The sequence below is a fragment of the Panthera onca genome, chromosome D3, assembly GCF_046562875.1.
Source record: "Panthera onca isolate mPanOnc1 chromosome D3, mPanOnc1 haplotype 2, whole genome shotgun sequence".
Lineage (NCBI taxonomy): Eukaryota > Metazoa > Chordata > Mammalia > Carnivora > Felidae > Panthera > Panthera onca.
In genome coordinates this window covers 88,591,473-88,615,234 of record NC_138350.1, presented here as the reverse complement: position 1 = coordinate 88,615,234, position 23,762 = coordinate 88,591,473, and the positions used below count along the sequence as shown (strand labels likewise).

The 23,762-nt window shown below is 43.7% G+C and overlaps 1 protein-coding gene across 1 annotated transcript in view; it reads left to right on the top strand.

The window, feature by feature from the left end:
- Positions 1–556: 556 nt before the first annotated feature.
- LOC132665033 (uncharacterized) overlaps positions 557–23,762 on the top strand; it is a 62,157-nt gene continuing 38,951 nt past the window's right edge. Inside the window, exons 1-2 of the mRNA XM_078436019.2 lie at positions 557–740; positions 12,090–12,292. Coding sequence (XP_078292145.1) covers positions 12,234–12,292 — 59 coding nt within the window. The 5' untranslated portion in view covers positions 557–740; positions 12,090–12,233. The remainder of the gene's footprint in view (positions 741–12,089; positions 12,293–23,762) is intronic.

Below are 23,762 nucleotides of genomic sequence, written 5' to 3'. Positions count from 1 at the left end.
TGTATGATATTTCAAATAAGTAAAACTAAAGAAACATTTTCAATGAAGTAGTTTTGAAAAATTGTTTGTACAGCACGTCACATTATAAATGACGTTTGTTCAGATCTGGTTTTTACTTGATTATATTTACTTATCTTTAGTGTCAAGACTAACGTTTCACATAAAACTTCTCCTACATGGCTGCTGAAGGCTAGTCAGAGTTTATTTAATTAAAGTTTAACTTGTGTAGAGGAGGAATTTCAGAATTAATTCCTATTGCCAAAAGTTAAGAGTATAAATTAATGGTTTTAGAAGTTTTATCAGGCTGAAATGTATTTTCTCAGTTAATGGCTTCCCGAGAAGTGATTTACAGTTCTCTACAAATGTAGGTAACAAGTGTAAGTGGCGGGTGCAAATGCTTTAGAAACGTCAGCATCCATCCATGTGATTTTAAATCAATGGGTTGTGAAATTTTTCTGTCAGAACAATGGATTATGACTCTTTAGGACCCACTACAAAATTATTCCTGTCATTCACGAATTAAAAATAATCTTTCCGCCATGTCTTTTCCCAGTAGCCTTGTCCACTTACCCTTGAATGTCAGACATTGTGTTCGACGTCGTCACGCGGTTGAGGCAGCAGAGCGTGGTGGGCTTGGGCGTCTCACACTCGGGAAGAAAGGTCTCACCCTCTATTAATGAAAGACAAATTAGAACAGCAATGAGAGACCAACCGTCTTTCATCTACCAAGTTGGAAGCAGGTAATAAAAAGCATACCTGGTGGTGTTAGATTGTGGGCACAGAGGTGACAATCCTCTTTCACAGCTGGTATGAGTGAGAATTAGGATGATTTTTGTTCAGGACAGTTTGACCAGAACCATAAAGAACATTTAGCCCTTGGAGGCTCTGATTACGCACCCAGAATTCATCCAGAGAAAGTGAAATATTTGGGCACAGATTTGTACACAGGACTGCTCACTATGGATGCCGTGTATCCTAGTGAAAATGTGCAAGCCACCTGCCTGCCCGTCACATACAAACCACGAGAGCCACACAAGGAGATCTATGTAGACATTAAAAAAGTCACATTATGGAAGAATGTGAATATTTAGTGAAAACGGAAAGAGTTTCTAAGTGACGAAAGCAGAGTACAACATAGGTTTAGAGTATGCACATAAACATATACTCATGCATACAAGAGAATATGAGGATGAAGTCTTAGTGATCTTTTGCTGTAAAACAGCAATAATTTATTGCTTCTTGTGATTCTCTAGCTTGACTAGGCCTAGCTGGTGCTTGGGTTGGGGTTCCTTCCTCCTGGGTTTGGCTGGGGTCGCTCACATGACTCTATCTCGCTGGGGGTTGGACGTGGCTGGTGGGACCAAGGAGGCTTCTCTCCCAGGCCTGGGGCTTCAGCTTTCCTCTGCGCGGCCGATGCATGTGGCTAGCTTAGGCTTGCTCACAGCAAGGTGGTCTGGGGTAGTTGGGCTTTCTACCTGGTGGTCGGCTTCTCTTCAGATAAAAGGCAGAAACTGCCAGATCTTTAAAGGCTAGACCAAAAGCCAGCATTGCGTTGCCTCTGCCCAGTCCATTGGTCAAGATGCGTCACGAGGCCAAGTTCAACGGGAGGGTGGAGTGTAGGAACCTTTAGGGAGAGAAGGAATAATGGCAGCCATCTTTGGGTCCTGTCCAATGCAATGTATACCGAATTTTACTTTTTAAAATTTTTTTCAAATTTTATTTATTTTGAGGTGGGGAGGGGTAGAGAGAGTGGGAGAGAGAGAGAGAATCCCCAGCAGGCTCTGCACTGTCAGCGCAGAGCCCAACGCATGGCTTGAGCTCATGCACCATGAGATCATGACCTGAGCTAAAATCAAGAGTCCGATGCTTAACTGACTGAGCCACCCAGACACCCCTGTACACCTGAATTTTAAAAGCAGTTTTCTCCAGGTGATGTGATGATACACTTATTAACATCTCTCTGTATATTTATATCTGTCTATCTGAATGTTATCTATATCTAATCTATCTGTCTGTCTATCTAGATACAGATCTGTTTCTGTGTACTTTCAGTTTTCTTCGTAATTACTTACGCTGAATTTCTACTTCATCATCATCAAAAACAAAAACCAAAAAGCAAAAATCCTGACTGCCCCAAATTGTAGTTGTGTGTATAGGGCATTATATAGAGTTTGAATTATAACTGTTATTTGCTTTATTTGGGACAGTTACTTACATCTGTGAAGCCACAGTTATGTCATATGTTAAGTGGGGATAATAAGACCTTATGAGAACCAAGTAAGACAAAGTCTGTAAAGTGACCAGTACAGTGCCCACCTAGAAAGTACCCAAGAAATAGTATTTTTTTCGCTATGTGACATCTTTTCTTAAAGTTTTTATATGCAACTGGTAGAGCATCACTATGTTCATATTTTTTTGTTCTTTTCCCCCTGAGCTTTGTGATTTTGCACATCATTTTATTTATATCAGTAATACAAACTCAGATTCCTTTCTCAAACAGAAAAAATAAAATTCCTTGGTCATGTAGTATTTCTTGCCTGGAGAGAAATCCCTGCATCTCCAATCTCCATCCTTAACTGCTATTCGTTCAGGTCTGTAGACGTGCCCAGAGAACCGAGGTTTTCTCTCACAGATGCTGACTGCAAAATGCTGGGCCTCTCAGGATACAGTGTGACTCGTCTGGGTGTCCTGTGGAAGGGGCTCAGTTCTGGGATGCAGAAAATCCAGGATTCTTATTTTTGTTTTATAGCTAAACAGGCGTGTGGTTTTAAGAATGTCATTTCCTCTGTTTTGTTTTTGAAATGTTCAAGAGGGGAGAGATTGGGCGAGGGTGATTTCTAAAGCTCCTTTCAGCTTTAAAATATTGATTCTACTAGTTTAAGCTTATGTCAGGAAGACCAGATGAAGTGTCCAAAAGTTCTGCTTCTTCTGAGCAAGAACTGAAGGCCAATGCTTGCCAAGGGACTGGCATCGTTTAATGGATGGGGCAGCAATGGGGCATTGGACACTCAGTCTCTGTTTTAAATATTACCGCTGACCTGCAGGTTGGCACTTGGGAAATTAAATCCTACCCGCGTGCTTTACTCACTTATGGATCTAAGAGCAATTTTTCTTCTTACCTCTAGAGGTTGTTATGAGATGACTCTATCCAAGGTATGACATTTTCCCCCCAAAATATGAGATTTTTATGGCCAGGTGATGATATTTTACTATTAATGAAGACTCTATAGGAAAGTAACCAAAAATTACAGGCACTAACACAGACCTAGAAAGACACCAGCACAGCACTTGTTTCCCGGGGTCTCTAGTTCTTGTCTGCACATTGTCACTGAAACCGCTCTGAACTTATAATTAGATGTGGAAACAAACATTTTGGGGGGAGGGGGTCACTGGGGGTGAACAGTGTTGGAAAGGCTGCCGATGAATTCTCTCATTAGGAACTATGCTCCCGTCATAAACTACTTTTGAGACATAAGATATTAACATCAAATCACGTCTCATGGTTTTTTACAAGTTGAAAAATCAATTAATGCAAGACATAAGTAGTGATGCTGATAATAGTAAATGGAAATCAATCAGTGAATCTATCTACCTATCTCTGCAGTACGATACAATTTCACACCCAGCAGATAGGTAAAAATGAGTGATGATATCAAGCTTTGGCAGATTAGAGGAGTGGAAGGATCCCATTTTACACTGGTAATACGTATGGAAATTGGCACATACACTTTCCAAACCACCTCCACAGAAGAAACATGCAGTTTTTGATCTGGCGATTCTAGTTCTGGGCTTTCTAGAGAAACCTTGTCCATGCACACTGAGAGGCATGTATTATCGTGTTTATAACAGCATCACTCCATGCTGGAAAACTTTGGAAACAGTCCACCAATAGCAGATTGGATAAATAAATCCTGGTATGTTCAGACAGCAGTGACACGAACTATAGGTACACATATCAACATGAAGGAATCTCATGAAATTATAGTATTAGTTTGCTAAGGCTGCCCTAATAAAGTACCACTGGCTGTGTAGCTTAAACAGAAGAGTTTTATTGTCTCACGCTTCTGGAAGCCAGAAGTCCAAAATCAAGGTTCTGGAGGACTGGTTCCTTTTGAGGCTGGGAGGGAACACTCTACCCCAGGCCTCTTTCCTTAGACAGTAGATGGCTGTCTTCTCCTGTGTCTCTTCTCATCATCTTTCCTGTTACGTATGTCTCTGTGTCCAAATTTACCTTTTCTATAAAGAAATTAGTCATATTGGATTGAGGTTCATCCTAATGTCCCCATTTTAGCTTGCTTACATCTGTGAAGACCCTCTCTCCAAATAAGGTCACATTCTGAGGTTCTGGAGATCAGCACCTGAGTTTTGAGAAGACACAATTCAGTTCTTTGAGAAGACACATATGTTACTCCTATCCACCTGAAGGGATGTCCCTGGCTTTCAGAAGATTCTCAATAAGGTCTGTGACCTTCAAAAAGTTCAGAAACCCTTGCAAATTAAAAGGAACCTTCTACTATTATTACTTTTATTTACCGCTGCTCTATTAAAAGTAGAACCAGGAATTGGGCTCCTGGGTGGCTCAGTCAGTTAGGCGTCTGACTTCGGCTCAGGTCATGATCTCGCCGTTCGTGAGTTCAGTCCCTGTGTTGGGCTCTGTGCTGACAGTTCAGAGCCTGGAGCCCGTTTTGGATTCTGTGTCTCCCTCTCTCTCTTCCCGTCCCCCACTCACACTCTGTCTCCTCTCTCTCTCTCTTTCTCAAAAATAAGTAAACATTAAAAAAAAAAAAAGTAGAGCCTGGAAGGGTTGTTAAATGTTACAGAAGCTCATAAGAAAGGCACGCAGAAGCCTTTTCTGTAGGGCATCTGAAAATCAGAACACTGCTCTTTGAAATGGTTTATATACATTACTGTGGGAATTTACTTGGCTAAATAGTCACCTTCCTGTCTTTGAGAAGGATTAAATAGTTGTCCAGTTTTCCACGAGAAATCTCCTCGTATCTCTTCACTTATCACCTTACATATTTCCTTAGTGCGTACTTTTGGATGTAGGAAACGTTTAAAAGACTCCAAGGGGAATCACGTGGTTCACACACTTCCTACCAAATCCTCGCAGGCAGGAGTCTGTCTTCAGGGTCATTCTTTGCAGCTTTAAAGACTCGCAAATCCAGGGAGAGCCACCCTGCCAAGTGCTGCTGCTCTTTCTCTGGGCCAGGGCTGAGTATCTCTGCTCTCCCAGGCGGGAAGGGCCCTACTGGGTGCAGGCCTCCGCCGGTTAGCAGTACCGAGATGAAGGCTCCACACCGAGACTTTATAAAAAAGGCAACAAAGATTTGTCGAGAATGACTGAGCTCATATCCCAAAGTTGGAGCCATCTAAATTTACTATATATTAGCTAAAGTATATAAAGCAAACACTAGAGAGATTCCCACTGTGTTCTGATGTACCTAGAGTATCATTGCCCTAAGTGCCATGAATTACGGCTGATGACAATAGTGTAGGGTGGGGGTGGGTCACTGAATGTGCAGCCCCAGGCGGCCGGGTGTGGAGAGCCCTGGAAAAGGAGGAAACGCAGTGGAGCATCCAAGGGCCTCGTGTCAGAGTTGAGTGTTCCCAAAGGTGCCCACGTGGCATCGTGGGTGCCACGTGTCTTATATGGACATCCCTACATGAACCGCACTTAGCAGTTGGGAGTTGTTTTAATTGACGCACAAAGACCTTTGGAGAATTCTGGCCTCTTTATTTCATATTTATCGGGTGGAAATGCACTCGATTCCATCGGGAAGGACTGGGAACCTACATTTGGAACTTTGCAGAGGTCAGCAGCATCATCAGGAAAACTAAATTCTGTGGGGAGGCCTGGGCAAGATGTCGGGACTCCGAGGGGGGAGCCCACACAGGCAGCAGCCTCAGCCCTCGGTCACAGAGCATGATGTCGGCCCAGAGAAACATTGGGGAGTGAGAAGAAACCAGGAGGGGATTAAGGGGGAGCCCAGGAGGAAGGGGCGTACCCCTCTCCTCTGGTTTGCCCTACATTTAATAATCTCTCAGCTTTATGCAGATGGCTCTTTAAATTCTTGTTAAATTCATGGAAAGTTCCAGTGCCCTTGCTGAATTCATGGAAAGTTGCTACTTTGAAAAATTGTGCACATTCTCATGCAATATAGTTAAAAAATAAATTTCCTTGTTTTATGGTTGCAGAAGCTGTATTTCAGACAAGGAAGCCCTTTCTCAGCTGTGGAGGAGAAGGAAAATTTAAGAAGTATTGTTGAAAAAATGAAGGAATTATATTCTTTGTTTTAAGCCAGAGGAGAAAACTGAATGTTTTAAACATATGCAGTACTGAAAAGCACTGTATTTTAAAATAGACCACAGTGTGACTTAATCATCACTAATCTAGAGTAGAATAAATTTTGAGCAGCTCCCTGCTGCTGACTGTGTTTAGTTTAGGATTTACTACCTTTTATTAAATCCTCGGAGAGTATGAAGTCGGAATAAATTACCTCTAGACCCTAGCCCTCTGCCTTCTAACTTGTTTTGCTTCCTTATAATTGCTCGTAGAAGAAAGATAAATAAATCAGTTGGATGTTTCACGTTGCATGGGATGTGTGTCTCATTCACAGGAGGGAGGTACAGGATGGCATCTCACTGAGCTGCCTCACTGTGACCTCCAGTGGATTCCACGTTTGTACTTGTCAAAAACCGCGCCTGGCATCTTGGGCATCACAGAGTAGGTGGTCATTAAACGTTGCTGACCCAATGGTGACCCTTTGGCTAAATAACCTTTTAGAGGTGATGTCACTGGGGCTCTATGTAAGCAAGGGTAACGATTCATGGCGTGAGTCTCTGTGCTGGTGACAACCTCTGATGGCAGAAGAGAAATGTTTTAATACGGTGTTTTGAGGAAAGCCAGGAAGCTACAAGCCGATGCCTGAAATCCTGCTGTTACATTAGTCAAGAATCGTTTCTTAATATTTCTACAAATGCATTTCGGTGGTAAATCGCTTTGCCCTTACCAGCACTAGCACCTTGGTGTGAATTAGTTGTCAAATCCTTTATTTATTTATTTTTTAAATTTTACTTTGCTGTGATGAGAACCCAACATGGGATCTTGCCTCTTGAAAGGTTTTTGAGTGTGCAGTGCAGGACTGCTGATTATAGGCGCAGTGATGGTCAGCGGGCTTCTAGGGCTCATTCATTGTGCTTAACTGAAACTATATGCCCATTGACTGGGACTCCCCAGTCCCCGCTCCCCCCAGCCCCTGGTGACCACCAATCTACGCTTTGATTCTACTTTAGATACCTCATATAAGTGGAATCATGCTTCCTCAAAAAATCAAAACCAGAACTACCATAGGATCCAATGATCCTGTGTCTGGCAATGTCTCCAAAGGAATTGAACTCAGGGTATTGAGGAGATATTAGCATTCTCATGTTCACTGCAGCACTAATCACTATAGCTGAGATACAGAAACCACCTAAAGACCACTGATGGATGAATGGGTAAAGAAAATGCTTCATGTATGTTCATACAGTGGAATACTACTCAGCCTTCAAGAAGAAGGAGTCCCCATGATCTATGACAGCACCCAGGGAGGTGAGTCCTGAGCACCCCATCCTGAGGGGTCCAACCCCACACCCGTGACACTGTAAGGACCCCTCGCCTTGCTTAGCTGGTTGCTGGCTGGTGTGCGCTCCTGTTTTATTTGCTTTCATCTTCGTGAGCTACGTCTTACCAGTGGGACGCAGCAGGAACTGCGTGTCTGGCTTGTTTCTGGGTCTCTAGTGCCTGGCACAGGGCTGACCCCACGGCCCCCACGTTGCCCGAAGGATTTGTTACTCTGTTAGCTGAGCCACAGAGCCTCCCAGGGTGAAGGAGACGCCTGCCTGGTCTGCACTGACGAGACAAGATCAGGACACAGCGCATCCCAGGCCAGCATGCCCTGACCTTGGCCTTGAGTGTGACGATGGTTTCCCCTGCAAAGGGAGCCCCCAGCAGATGGATGTCCCTCCACCTGCCCACCGGCTGCACTGTGGCTGCCTCATGTGACAGTTCATGTCTTCATCCCAGAGAAATGACGCCTGCCTTCTCCTATTTCTTTTAATGGAAACTCCTTACGAGCTCTGAAATGAAGGGCTGTTTTGTGAGTAACCAGCTTGATGGGCTCTCTCTCTCTCTCTCTAAGAAAGAAACCCTAGTGACTGAAAGAAGGAGCTGTGCCACTTACTGGCCCTGCAGTGAGGCGGGGGCTGTGTGGGGGATGTGCCACAAACCCAGAATAGGAAGCTCTGGGAGACGAAATCATTACACTCTTGGTCTGAGGATAACACCCACCAGTGAAGAAGAAAACCGTGACACGAGGAAATTTCGCAGTGAATCTTTTTTTACTATTCAAACAACGGATTTCAGCTTTTTGTTTCCTCAAAAGTGTCCATATAAAAAGAGGGATTCTTAAAAAGTATATTTACACTTACTGTGTGTGGACTGTCCCAATACCGAAAGCCATAGGAGCGAGCTTTCCATGGATGAGGAAATCGCCATGATTTTTATTTTATTATTTTTTTTTTTTCGTTTTTAACGTCTATTTATTTTTGAGAGACACAGAGAGACAGAGAACGAGCAGGGGAGGAACAAAGAGAGAGGGAGACACGGAATCTGAAGCAGGCTCCAGGCTCTGAGCTGTCAGCACAGAGCCTGGCACGGGGCACGAACCACGAGATCGTGACCAGAGCCGAAGTCAGTTGCTTAACTGACTGAACCATCCAGGTGCCCCTATTTTTTTTTTTTTTTTTAAGTTTTTATAAAGATTTTAAATAATCTCTAGACCCAACATGGAGCTCGAACTCACAACCCTGAGATCACGAGTTGTGTGTTCCTCTGACTGAGCTAGCCAGATGCCCCGTCCATGATTTTAATCTGCATGAAAAGTAACATTTGGGGCGTCCCTCCCTTGGGGCCAGGAGACATCGTACCTGTGTCGACGTTAGTGCCCATGGCTTCTGCACAGAGTGCGTCAGACCTCATCAGCACGTGCGGCCGAACCACTGCTCTGATTCATCTCATGAGACTGTGAGCTTTATGTTCGAACTTACACGAAGTTTCTGAATTGGAATCCTTTGCGGCCAGAATTCGCTGTTGAACTTGCTGGCACCACTTCCTACTGCCTAGTGGCACAAGTGGTGGGTCTGCTGTGACCTCCCCCACGTAAGAAGACAGACAAGCGTCGGGGTTCACTGTCACAGCGAGTGCTTTGCAGAGCTCTGTGGAGGTGGTGGGAGGGAAGAGCTTGGAATATTTATGAAGCCTCTTGATTGATTCTTTTACATTTGTTCTCAAGTGACAATTCCAGCTATGTACTGAGACAGGCAGATAGCTATTTAAGGGAGCACCTTATTTGGGAATTTTTTTTTTTTTTCCTAAAAGGGTAAGAGACTTTAGTGACATTTTTGTTGTTGTTGTTCCTAGAGAACTTTGTCAACTTGATGGGTTGACAGAGAGGAAAGTCTCAATGAGTGTCGTACAGTGTCATTGGATGTGGAGTCCAAAGGGCTCTCGGAATCGTTCATGCCAGCCGCCGATATCTTGGAGACGGAAGAAGAGTTGGTGCAGGGAAGTGAGGTGGTCTCTCCAGGGTCCCGCTGTGTGCTCGGCAGATGGAGACACTGGCCCGATGGTTCCTGGCCCCTGGGCTGCTCGAATTGTCTCTCCTTCGTTTTGCAAATCTTAGACTCCTCATTCCCTCCCTCCCTCCTGCGTAGCTCCCTCCTTCAGAGACTTTCCGTGTTGGTTAAGTCTGGGCTGTGGGTTCTTAACCCAGGTCTGAGGACTTCTAGGGACTCCAGGAACTTGCTTCCGACGGACCATGGCAGCACTGATATTGTGCAAAATATCATACAAGTCAGCACATATGCGCTTCCCAGGAGTAGGGTCTATAGCATTCATTATGGCCCCTCAGAGGAAATTGTGCCCTAAAAAAACTTAAGGACCCCAAATCTAGGGAGAGGTAGATGAGCTCTGTGTTTTTATTCGTTTGTCAGTGCCTGTTTCTTAGTGCTGACCATATGTCTGGCTCTGTGCTGGTCACTTGGCTCTCTGTAGCTCTGGTAAAACAGCTGAGTATTGTCCCCAGTTGGGTAGCCTTGAGTTTCTTTCTATTATTGAATTTCTCTCTTTCTCTCTATTGGTCTCATTTCCAATTCATCTATTGGAGGCAGAATACTTTATCTCATTGGATGGAAGCATCCTTAGCAATGGGTGTAGTTCTTTTTTTTTTTAATTTAAGTTTTTATTTTTTTAAATTTACATCCAAATTAGTATATAGTGCAACAATGATTTCAGGAGTAGATTCCTCAGCGCCCCTTACCCATTTAGACCATCCCCCCTCCCACGACCCCTCCAGTAACCCTCAGTCTGTTCTCCATATTTATGAGTCTCTTCTGTTTTGTCCCCCTCCCTGTTTTTATGTTATTTTTGTTTCCCTTCCCTTCTGTTCATCTGTTTTGTCTCTTGAAGTCCTCACACGAGTGAAGTCATATGATACTTGTCTTTCTCTGACTGACTCATTTCACTTAGCATAATAGGAATGGGTGTAGTTCTAAACCTACTGGTCTTCCACGTATGCACAAAGGTGGAAAGTCCTAGAAAAGCCAGGAGGAAGAGGGCACATGGAACCACTGTGCCTGGTGCACACTGGACAGATTAGGGGCTCACCATCAATCCTGGTCCCGATCTTCCTCAGATGCTCGTCAGTGTGTGACGATCACTGGGAACAAGTGTACAGGAGCCTTATTATGGTGGAATTCGGTCTTTGCCCCAGGAAAGGACACTGCAGACAGGGCTTTGTCCTAGAGGCCTTGAGGGGGCATGTCATATGTGGACGTGATTGCTGAGTGGCCTGCACCCACAAGGTATTAGGTAGCTTCACAGCTACCAGATTTGTAGTTCGTTTTAGATACTTCTGGCTTGAATTCAAATGGATGAATCAGAGATATGTAGCATTTGGTCTTGGCATCAGTGTCTTTACCATCTCAAAATCCCTTCAAAACTTTTTTTTTAATCTTACTTTTTCCAGAATTTAAATATAAATTGGTGACTTTCTTTTTAAATCTGCAGGAGTGTCTTTGAGGCTATAAGGGAGAATATAAAATACAGAATATTTCTGTTCATAAGAGGCTTAGACTCACTTCAATCAGGTGACCAATATTTATTGAGAACCTACTAAGTACTAGGCTCACACTGGTGAGGAAGGCACGTTTTCTGCACCGACTCTACCTCTTTAGAAGGGAAGATGGATAGAAAACATGTAAAAAAAAATACACAAAGAAATTAATTTTGGATAGTGGAGAGTATGAACCAGTCAGAGTTCTTAGTGGCAAATAGCACAAATTGGTCAACTGAAACAGAAAAGGCGTTTTGGACGTGTGTTTGGCTGCTTCCAGAATCCACCAGAAGGCTTGGCCGGGAGTAAGGAGAGGCGAGGCGCCGCCGAGGCCTTGTCATAGAAACACGTGCCTTCCCTCTGCGGTCCGCACAGCGCTGGGGAGGCTGGAAGCAGGCCACCCCTGGACTCTCAGCTCCGCCCTCTCCGCGACTTCTGGCCCCTCAGCTGAGGGCAGAGTCCCTCGTGGGGGCAGGGGTCCCGGGTAGACTCTGTTTAGGTCACGGGGACGATGCTCCAGCTCCTGGAGGATGGGAGAGAGACTGCCTCCTTCTTCACGCCTTCGGCTTTGCAGTGGGGCACCTTGTGATCTCTCTGCACTCGGTAGGGGTCCTTGGAGATGCCAGGTGATGGCTCAGACGGTCGCTGGGGGAGGCTGAGGGCGCCGGGGGGCCTCCCTGAGTGGGTAACCTTTGAGTTGAGATCCACACGATGAGAGGAGGCAGCGAGATGGCCCAGGAGGGAGCATTTCGGCAAGAATCCCCAGAGACAGAGAGGAGCCCAGCACCGAAAGACAGGGAGGCAGGCGAGAGCCGGTGGCTGTCTGAGGCGGAGGCGGGTGAAGGGATGAAGTCAGGCGTTTGCAGGGGCCCTTTTCACGGGACCTTGCAGATCCCAGCAAGAGCTTTAGCCTTCTCTCTTCTTGTGGTGCAGACCGCCACGAGTCTCACTCTGTTTGCGAGGGGGACCAGTAACCAGAGGATGCCCTGAACCAAACGGTGGCTTGAATGCAGACCGCGCCGTCGCCGCTGTCCGTCTGAATGCTGACGGCAGCCTGGAGCAGGTGAAGTTGTGCAGATGGAAAGATGTCAGCTCGCGGGAGGAGCGAGTCTGGCAGCGGTCGGAGGTGGCCTAAGGTGAGAATCGGGAGCTGAGTTTTGGCCGCGCCGAATAGAAAACGAGTCTCACCTTCTCGAGTGGAAATATTAAGGACGCAGATGGATACGTGAATCGGGCGCCGGGGGGAGAAGTTGGCGACTCAGCTTTGCGAGTCCTGGCCGTGTGCGTGGTATGTCAAGCCACAAACCGGGACCCCCCCCCCCCCCAACCCCGAGAAGAGGATACAGAAGGGCAAGAGGCGTGAGAGAGGAGCTTGCAGCAGAGGAGGGTCTCGGAGGGGCCTGGGAAGCAGGTGCCGGCAGGTGGGAGCATTTGGGGGCGAGTGTGGAGCCACGCCAGCCTGGAGCAGGGCGTTTGCGCTGGGTCTCCGGGGGCGCCACTTTTAAAACGAGGAATTCGGTTCGGTCTGCGTTATTTCAAATAGGCATCGCTGAAGCACCCTGTGTTTTTTATAGCGCCCAGTTGTTTTCCTTCGGTGAATTTTATTTATTTATACGTACGTGACATTTGCTTCCCAAAAAGCCTTTGAGGCAATTTGGTATGAAGTGATAGTTGAGGAAAACCATTAAAATGCAAAATCAAACCAATATGGAAGGCAGAGGAAGGGAAATGCCGTCAGTGCTAATGTGCCATATACGTGGTTATCTTGACTGAATATTACATTTAACTCAGTCTCCCAGCAGCCAGTGTCGAAAGGAGCGGGTTAGGTTATATAACTGTCTTCAGCTCTTTGGGAGGATGCCCGAATGTAAGGGAGACAGATGATTTCCTCTTACCAAACGCTGTCAAAAGTGAGTTGATTCTGCTCATCCCATACCTAATGGTAAACAACGTGTCTCCCAGATAACAGCACCCATCGTTATTTTATTCTCACGCAAGCTCTTTAAGGGGGACTTCACGGTCATCCCCATTTCATAGATGAGGCTGGGAGAGGGTAGGAGCTGAGAGGTGGGGGGGCTTGGATTTGAACTCCGTCTGATGCCAGTACTTGGGTGCTTAGCCACTGAGCCACCCTGCTATCCCGGTGGTGCCAACCTGCTGTCCTACCACGGTGATGTGCTGGCAGTCACCATGCCGGACTACCATCTGTAGGGCAGACCGCTTTCCTTGAACCTCTGTTTGCGATTGCCAGCTGGATATCTTCAATTAAATGATTATAAGCATCCCACATTCAACTTCTCCCTAACTTGTACGCCTTATCTATTCCGATCTGCCTTTCTTGTATTCTTGTGTTATGGGCCCACATCCTGGAAAGTCATCTTTGCATCTTAATAAATGGGTCCGATGAGGATGAATTACTGGGTGAAATAATCACACTCCCTCACTGGACAATGAACTCTTGGTAGTGACCACATCTGTCCATGTAATTGCGGGCCCTGAGACAGTGTTTCCTTGTCGAGCAAACGCTGTGACTGCATACTTGGTTGTGTGTAACTGTAGCCTAGGAAGGGCATGGAGAGAATAAGGAGAAAGTAAAGCTGGAAGATATGGGTAGCGTTCGACGGTGAAGGTGCCTGGATGTGTACTTCTTCCCTCTCTGCCGCCCTCCTCCACCACTCCTTATCTTTCGAGTCTCAGTGTAGACATTCCTGTCCCTGGAGTGAAACACTTTGCTCTGGAAAACTTCTCTCACCCCCCTTGGAAACTCCTCTGACTACCCTCTCCCACCCCCATGTCTCCCATGTTAGGCTAGGAGTCCCTCCTGTGCTCCCTTTGCACTCGGTGATCTCCCTCCCATGGTGTTCATCACTCAGCCATGTCAATACATTTCTTTTCCTTGTCTTCCCACATAAGAGTGAACAACCCTTAAGGAAGGATGTCTGGTGGTCAGTGCTGTCAACTGGGATGTCAGCTGGGGTTGCCCCCTCATGTCCTTCTGCTGTGGTCTGGACTTCCTCGCAGCATGGTGGCTGCGTGCCGAGGGTGAGAGCCCTGGGGGAGGGAGGGATAGAGGGCTCATGCGCTGTATCGCCCTTTGTGAGTCACCTTAGAAGTCACGTAGTGCCACTTCTCTGTACTCTAGTAGTGGAGACAGTGACGAAAGTCATCCCAGTTCATGGGGAAGGGGCATCGACCCCGCCTCTTAATGTGGCTGGGACAAGGTGATAAGATCATATTGTTAGAACAGGAGATGTCTTTGTGGTTCTTTTCAAGAAACCAGCTGCCACTCCAGCAGAGCTTAAACAGGATGCAAATCCAGTAGGCGTGAACAGGTGAACCTGAAGTGTTCTCAGAACAGTGGGAGCAAGGGTGGACTTGAGAATTAAGCTAGGGGACAGGAGTTAGGGCCACATGCAAGGATTATCCGTGGGGGAGTTTGGCAAGAGGGGAGAGATGGGACCACGTGCCTATTATAGAGTGTTTTTATATAGGTGTATTTCATAATTTCTCAGTGTGTCCACTGGGTTAACCATTGCTAATCTGGTTTTGGTTGATGGATGTACCTGACATCATTAAAAAATAAAAATTCTGAGCTTTTAAGGATTCATATGGCTATGAAATGCTTCCCCCATTTCACTAAATTCATGAGATTTTTGTGATGTTAACTTTCTTTTTAGGTTCCCTGCAGGAACCAAAAAGAGCTACATCTATCATGTCCAATTGCTGATTGCTTTTCTATGTTACATTGAGCTTGCCGGTTCTTTGGGGAATAACAGTAAACTGCTTTGGAACAAAACAGACCAGACTGCTTTTAGATTTTTAACATATCTTTCATGTCAAGTGTTAGAATGTGGAAGAGGGTCAGTAATGCATTCTCCAGACTGAGAAGACACTTTACTGAAAAGCAAAAGCAAGTTATTCCATACCATTTACTCAGTTTCATTCAGGGTGACTTACTGACAAGATCTATTGGGCAGGTGTGGGGGGAGGACCATCCAGGGCACGCACAGCTGCCCCTGTTCTCTGCCCCTACGCGGACCATGAATCCCCAGCTTTTATGGAGCGAGAGACATGGTGAGGTGACAGCATAGTTATCTCATGTGGCGCCATCTTTGTGCCAGAGGGGAGAAAGAGCTGGAAGGCCAAAGATGGGGTCAGCTCCTTCATCAGGCTGCCAGGATTCATACAGACCCTTGAGCAAATGTTTATATCATGGATAATTTAAGGCAGCATGCTGAGGTTTTTACCCATCCAAGAGACTTTGTGCACAGATAGTTTCACATCTGTGAAGTTTAAGATAGTTTCACATCTTAAATGCGTCCACATTTCCTACCTAAGCCAGTGCTCAGGTGAGGGGCTGAAGGACGTCGCTTTATCTGACAATCCCAGGTCCCAGTTCTTGCCCCCTACTCCACCGTCAGCCACTCCCCAGGGTACGGCATTCCCTGACGGCACGGGCTGCTTTACCCGCACCTCTCTGGGCCTGGTGATGTCCTTCCCTTTTCCTGTCCCTTCCCACTGTGCCAAATAAAGGCCTGTAAGACATGATCCCAGTGGTGCTTCTCATTTCCAGGGCTGATTTTGTTTTCCTCCGCACCCTCACCGGACCCGTGGGGGTTCTGAGCACATTTACTTCGATCTCTGGGCTCATTTACTATTACTGGTGGACTATGAAGCCGTTAGGATGGAATTCTACCTTATTTATCTTTGCTGCTCTGCCACCAGCATGGTTCCTGGCCACGGACAAGTAGTATTCAACACATCTTGTTGCACACGTAAAGACAACATTAATTATGTTAGAAACATTTGGTGCATTAAATTGTAATTTTGGATAATTGGTAATCTGAGGAAGGTAGCCACTTTCCAGCATTCAGAATATTTAATTTTGCAACATGCAAAATGTGAAGCGGAATAGGTCAATTTCTCTTCAAAAGTTGACAACACTCAGGGCACCTGGGTGGCTTACTCGGTTAAGCATCCAGCTCTTGGTTTCGGCTCAGGTCATCACCTCAGGGTTCGTGGGATCGAGCCCCATGTCGGGCTCTGTTCTGACAGCTCAGAGCATGCTTGGGATTCTCTCTCCCTCCCTTTCTGCCCCTCTCCCACTTGCTCTCTATCTCTCAAAATAAATACATTTAAAAAAAAGTTGACAACACTCATTCAGTTCACATACTTAATATTCAGACATGCACTATTTACTTTTTGGTTTGTTTTGCGTGTGTGTTCAATACTGAGAATCTGTCTTATTTCAAATTCTCTTCTCAGAAATATATATATTTTAGACCCGTGCAGGGAAAAAAAATTGGCTTCTGTGGCCATGAGAAAGGTTGGCCATGACTGTGTCAGTGGTCAGGTAACGAGGAAGATGGAAGAATTGAAATCGGGGAATGTTTACCAGCCATTAACTCACCAGCCTGAATCTTGCTAGGTGAATGATGCACTAATTAAGAATGCTTTTCTGGGGTGCCTGGGTGACTCAGTCATCTGAGCATCCGAATTTGGCTCAGATCATCATCTAGCCGTTCGTGAGTTTGAGCCCCGCGTCGGGCTGTGTGCTGGCAGCTCAGAGCCTGGAGCCTGCTTCAGATTCTGTGTCTCCCTCTCTCTCTAACCACTCCCCCCCCCCCCCGCCCCGCCCATACCCTCTCTCTGTCAAAAATAAATAAACATTAAAAAAAGAAAAAAGAAAGAAAGCTTTTTTAATAATATCTTTTTTTAAACGTGGCAGTGAACTATGTGTATGTAATATAGCTGGGTGAAATGCTAAAAGCAGGAAATGTATTTCACGTGCATCCCTACAATAGTCAACCAGCATGAGGCAGGCATAGTTCATGTCGAATAAGGCAAGAGGACCTCTACATGAAATGAAAAATTGTAGATCTGCTGGTCTTTCCTTCTTTCTTCTTATTATTTTAGATTATTGATGCAGCTCAAGTAAATAGACCTTTAATGCAGAGGATTTTCAGATGCCTGGAAATAAGACAAACTCATCTATTTTAGCATTAATGGAATAAAACTTGACACGATGGCCATACTGTCATAAATATCTTCAGCATGATCAATAAGAGACATTGCTTTTTGTGGTGTCTCTCTGGATTTCTATTAAGCCACAGTGACAGGTAGAATATTGTACCCAGCATGTCTGCTATCCAGATGAAGGAGAGGGTTAGCAGAAGGTATATAATGAGAAAAAGACAATTTCTAATTTCTTTCTCAGATAACTTTTCAGCAACCTTGACACAAATTATTTGCAGGATGTTTTATGTTGAGCGTAAGGAACTCTTTTTGGCAGTCAGGAATCTTTTTCCTTCTTGTGTCAGAGAAAAATGAAACTTCAGGAGATCTTGGGCTGAGAGATTTAGATTGACAAGAAATTTTACTTCCATTTCCAAGAGGATTGAGTAACTTGGAAACATTTTACAATTCGTAGGAGCGGACACAAACAATTCTGGGAAGATGGCAGACAAAAAGGGGTAGGTAATAAAAGCCAGGAAAAAAAGTGTGTTCCAAACACGTCAAGCCCATTTTGAAAAGCAGTACAGTTTATTCTTGTTGTATTTTTTGTTTCAATTTTTAAAAATTTGGAACAATCTTAAATTTATAAAGAAGTTGGAAACCCAGCATGAAGAAGACCTTTTATTTTCCTGATCTATATGAGAGTCCGTTGCCAACCTGATGCCCCATCACTCTGGAATATTTCAGGTGTGTTTCATACATGACACAGTCATCACAGTCAGGAAATTATCATCAATACGTGATTACTGCTCCGTTCAAACATCACCGGTTGTCCTAGTAATGCCCTTTGTGGGAAAACAGTCCCCATGAGAATCACAGGATGCACGTATGTGTCCCCTGTCTTGAGGCTCCTTCGAAAACCGGAATGGTTTTCAGACTTTCTTTGCTTTTTACTCCCCTGACACTTTTGAAGATCACAGGGCAGTTGTCTTAGAGAGTATTCCTCAGTTTGGGATTTACTGCTGTTTTATCATGATTACATTCAGGTTATCTGTCTTTGGCAGGGACACCCCCAAAGTGGTGCTGTGTCCTCACCATGTCCCATGGGGTGGCATGCAATTTCAAATTGCCCCATTTCTGATGGTGTTCCCTCGGATCACTTGGTGAAAGTGCTTTCTGCCAAGATTCTCTCCCCGTCCCTCTCAAGTTTGAAACTCCTCCGTCTTGTGTGCTGGAGCCTTGATAAAGAATAAATCTCTCTGTGTTTTAGTGATTGTAGGCCACAGTGTGAAAGTCAGATCCAGAAACCTGCCCAGTTTGTCTTATGGAGCCTCCCTGCCTCAAAGCCTGACCCCCATGGAAAGAGGGGGCTGCCCACAGAAGCTAAAAGGGCTGCCATCACATGAGCCTGCGTGAGGTGGGTGGCCTGGCCTTGGGGACTAAGGGCATCAGCTTACTGGGGAAAGGACATTCTCCCCAGTTCTGTAAGGAGCACCATGGACAACTGTGAAGCTTGGGGAGGGCTGGAGGACAAGCGTCAGGCAGGCAGAATTCTCACAGAAGACGCCGGAAGCAGTGCTCCTAGTGGGGGTCATCCTGGTGTGGCTGTTGTGTAAGCAGATGTGAGTGAGGACCTCAGAGACTTGCCCTCCAGAACGTATGGGTACTTTCTGAGGATTCCCAGAAATAATTGAAATTGACTTTGATGGAGGGGATTATACTGATGGGGCCAAGGGCTTGATAATTCTGGAGATAAATGATAATGTGACCTTATCATGCTCATAGCCTGAGGAGGTTTGGTAAAATTCAGATGTTTTGTATTTCAGACCCTAAATCATGCTCATAAAAGGTACTTGTACCAAAGGAAAATCCTAGTCCAAATATACATCCAAACAGATACAACAATTCTCCGTAAAACCTTAACATGTATAATCCACATTGGAAGAGTAATATGCTGTCCCAAGTACACAGAGCTAATGTATCACATTAATACTAATACAGTAAAACCTTGGTTTGTGAGTATAATTCATTCCAGAAACATATTTGTAATCCAAAGCACTCACATATCAAAGCGAATTTCAAGAACCATTGGCTCAGTTGTGATCATGTGACATTCAGCATCATGTTCTACTCATTACAAGACATGGCTCATTTATCAAGTTAAAATGTATTAGAAATGTTTGCTTGTCTTGCAGAACATTTGCATAACAGGTTACTTGTGATGTAAGGTTTTCCTGTACTTGCAAAAATAATACAGTTTAACACCTACTGATACCTGCTGGTATTTAACAAGTCAAGGGAGTACAACCTGGGTGTGAGACCAGGATTCAAAGTCATCCAGCACGTGTGAGCGACAAATTCGTCTCTGTCTTTGTACGTAGTGATTGAGAGGTATGGGTTGTCAGGGAAGATCATTTCTATTGATACAGAATCTACATCCTGAGAAACTAAAAGTGTAAGGAAAAAATGTAACTGGACATAAAAGTGAACTATCATTTGTGCCTAGATAACCCCGAGGCAGAAAGAAGAGTCAGAATGCGAGTTATCACCTTTGTTCCATGCTTTGTTGATTACACTCTTACTTGCCAATGCATGCGGCGTGCTGGTCGACTCACAACTTTATATAAATTAAAGGAAATAATGTGTACTGTTATTGAAATGACATGTCTTACTGACAGTGAATTAATAGCATCATCATTTCATAAGAAGAAATTTTATATAGCCGTATTGTATATAATATGTCACCTATAAATAATTGATGTATCATATTAATATAGACTCAGCCTCCCCATAAATTTGACATTAATAAATTTTCCTACTCCCATGACTAGCGGCCAGAACAAAAAAAATGCAGCTAGGAGAATGAGAAAGGAATCTATAAATACCAATAAGGTCACTTATTCGGGGCTTATAAATGTTTTCTGTGTGTGATTTTTTTTAATTTAAGTCAAGATGTGGGCAAGTTTCAAAATGCAAAAATGCTACAGCAAGTTTTATTTTTAATTAAAAGTGTAATCTGTCCATAGTAAATTATAGACATTTTAAAGTATAAACTTGAGGAATTTTGAGACTACTCTATCAACATGTAAAATAATTCCACAACCCCAGAAAGTTCCCTCATGTTTCTTTCCAGACAGTTGACACCCCACTTGAAGCAACCACATACATTTTTATCACAATAGCTCAGTTTGTGTAATTGTACAGCTTCACACACGGGACAGAGAGTATGTACTCTTTTGTGCGTGGCTTTGCCCAACAGTGTCTGTCAGATTCATCTCAGTTGCCTGTATCAGCAGTATGTTCTTTCTTCAAAAACTCAGTGAGCGGTGTGCCGTTGTGTGAAAATACACTTTGTTTATCCATTCACATGTTGATGGATATTTGGGTTTTTCTCACTTTGGGGCTATGATGAATAAAACTACTATAAACATTCAGGTACAGGCCTTTTTGTGGACACGTTTTCCCTCTTTTTGAGTAAATGCCAAGAAATGGAATTGTTGAGACTGGATAGTAAGTGTGTATTGAACTTCATAAGAAATTGCCAAATAGTTTTCCGCAGTGGTGGAGCCCACCGTCTGCTCCCATCAGCAGGTGCACGACAGTTGGGCCGCTCCACGTCCTTGGCAGCAGGAGGTAATGGCAGCCTTTTAAATTTTGGTCATTGTAGTGTGCGTCATCCTGAGGGCGAAAACCTACTACAGTCTTAAAAGAATGGAAGTCAGAAGCTGGGCTCAGATTGTGGCACTGCCATTTATTAGTTACTGAAACTCAGTTAAATTTTTAAAACGTTTTAATTCCAGTATAGTTAACATACAGTATTATATTACTTTCAGGGGTACCATGTAGTGATTCAACAATTCCACATATTACTCAGTGCTCCTCATGATAAGTGTACTTTTTTAAAAAGTTTATTTATTTATTTTGAGAGAGAGACAGAGAGAGACAGAGAGAGAGAGAGAGACAGAGAGAGACAGAGAGAGAGAGAGAGAAAACCCCAAGCAGACTCTGAGCTGTCAGCACAGAGCCCAACCTGGGGCTTGATCCCATGAACCATGAGATCATGACCTGAGCTGAAATCAAGAGCTACCCAGGTGCCCCATGATAAGTGTAATCTTAATCCCCATCACCTATTTCACCCATTCCCCACCGACCACCCCTCTGGTAACCATCAGTTTGTTCTCCATAATTAAGAGTCTGTTTTTTGATTTGTCTCTTTCCCCCCCCTTTGTTTGCTTGTTTTGTTTCTTAAATTCCACATATGAGTATTTTTCTCTCTCTGACTGACTTATTTAACTTACCATTATACCCTCTAGATCCAACCATGTTGTTGCAAGTGACAAGATTTCATTCTTTTTACGGCTGAGTAATTTTCCATTGTGTGTGTGTGTGTGTGTGTGTGTGTGTGTGTATGTGCCACATCTTTATCCATTCATCAATAGATGGGCATATGGGTTGCTTCCATACTTTGGCTATTGTAAGTAATGCTGCAATATACATAAGCATGCATATATCTTTTCAAATTAGTATTTACCTAATTTCATTAGGTAATTTTTATTACCTAATTTACTAATTTCAGATTAGTATTGGTATTTACCCAAAGAATACCCCGTAATGGAATTACTAGATCATATGGTAATTCAATTTTTAATATTTTGAGGAAACTCCATACTGTCTTTCAAGGAGGCTACACAAGTTTCATTCCCACCAACAGTTTATGAGTGTTCCTTTTTCTCTGCGTCCTCACCAACACTCGTCTCTTGTGCCTTTGATTTTAGCCATTCTGAAAGACATGAGGTGATACCTCGTAGTGGTTTTGATTTGCATTTCCCTTATGATGCGTGATGTTGAACATTCAGTGTCTGTTGCCATCTGTATGTCTTCTTTGGAGAAATGCCTGCTCATGTCCTCTGCCCATTTTTTAATATATTTTTAAAGTATATTTATTTATTTTGAGAGAAACAGAAAGTGTGAGCAGGGGAGTGGGGAGAGCTAGAGAGAGAGTGAGAGAGACAGAGAGAGAGAGAGAGAAGACAGAAGAGAAAATCCCAAACAGACTCTGCAGGGTCAGTGCAGAGCCCGACGTGGGGCTTGAACTCATGAAACTGTGCGATCATGGCCTGAACTGAAATCAAGAGTAGGATGCTTAACTGATTGAGGCACCCCATCTTCTGTCCATTTTTAATTGGATTCTTTGTGGGTTTTTTTTTTTTTTTTTGGTGTTGAGTTGTATTAAGTTCTTTATATATTTTAGATACTAACCCTTTTTTGGATATGCCATTTGCAAATATCTTCTCCCATTCAGTAGGTTGTCTTTTAGTTTTGTTGATTGTTTCCTTTGCTCTTCAGAAGCTTTTTATTTTTATGTAGTCCCAATGGTTTATTTTTGCTTTTGTTTGCCTTGCCTTAGGAGATGTATCTAGAAAAATGTTCCTGTCTCTGATGTCAGAGAAATTACTGCCTGTGCTCTCTTCTGGAATTTTTATGGTTTCAGGTCTCACAGGTCTTTCATCCATTTTGAATTTATTTTTGTGCATGGTATAAAAAAGTGGTCCAGTCTCAATCTTTTGCATGTAGCTGTCCAGTTTTGCCAATGCCATTTGTTGAAGAGACTGTCCTTTTTTTACTGCATATTCTTGCCTCCTTTGTCAAAGGTTAATTGAGCATATAATCATTAGTTTATGTCTGGGCTTTCTTTTCCATCCTATTGATAAGAACAGATCATTGTGTCTATTTTTGTGCCAGTCCTATACTTCTTTGGTTACTACAGCTTTGTAGTATAACTTGAAATCTGGAATTGTGATGCCTTCAGCTTTGTTTTTCTTTTTCAAGATTACTTTGGCTATTTGGGGTCTTTTGTGGTTTCATACAAATTTTAGGATTGTTTGTTCTAGTTCTGTTAAAAATGCTGTTGGTATTTTAATTGGAATTGCATTAAATCTGTAGATTACTACTTTGGGCAATATAGACATGTAACAATATTTGTTCTCCCAATCCATGAGCATGGAATATCTTTCCATTTGTTTATGCCATCTTCAGTTTCTTTCATCAGCATTTTATAGTTTTCAGAGTACAGGTCTTTCACCTCCTTGGTTAAGTTTATTTTTAGGTATTTTATTATTTCTGGTGCAGTTGTAAATGGCATTGTTTTCTTAATTTCTCTTTATGCTACTTCATTATTAGTATATAGAAATGCAACAAATTTCTATGTGTTGACTTTGTATCCTGAGACCTTACTGAATTCTTTTATTGGCTCTAGTAGTTTTTTTTTTTTTTTTGGTGGCCTGCAAATAGTGAAAGTTTCATTTCTTCCTTACCAATTTGGATGCCTTTTCTTTCTTTCTTCTTTCTTTTCTTTTCTTTTCTTTTCTTTTCTTTCTCTTTCCTTCCTCCCTTCCTTCTTTCCTTCCTTCCTTCCTTCCTTCCTTCCTTCCAACTGCTTGCTGTGTTAGGACTTCCAGTACTAGTTGGATGAAAGTAGTGAGGGGTGAAAGTAGTGAGGGTAGACAACCTTGTCTTGTTCTTGATTTTAGGGGAAAAGCTCTTAGTTTTTCACCACTGAGTATGATGTTAGCTGTGGGTTTTTCATATATGGACTTTATTATGTTAAGGTATGTACCCTCTAAACCTACGTGATGGTTTTTGTCATGAGTG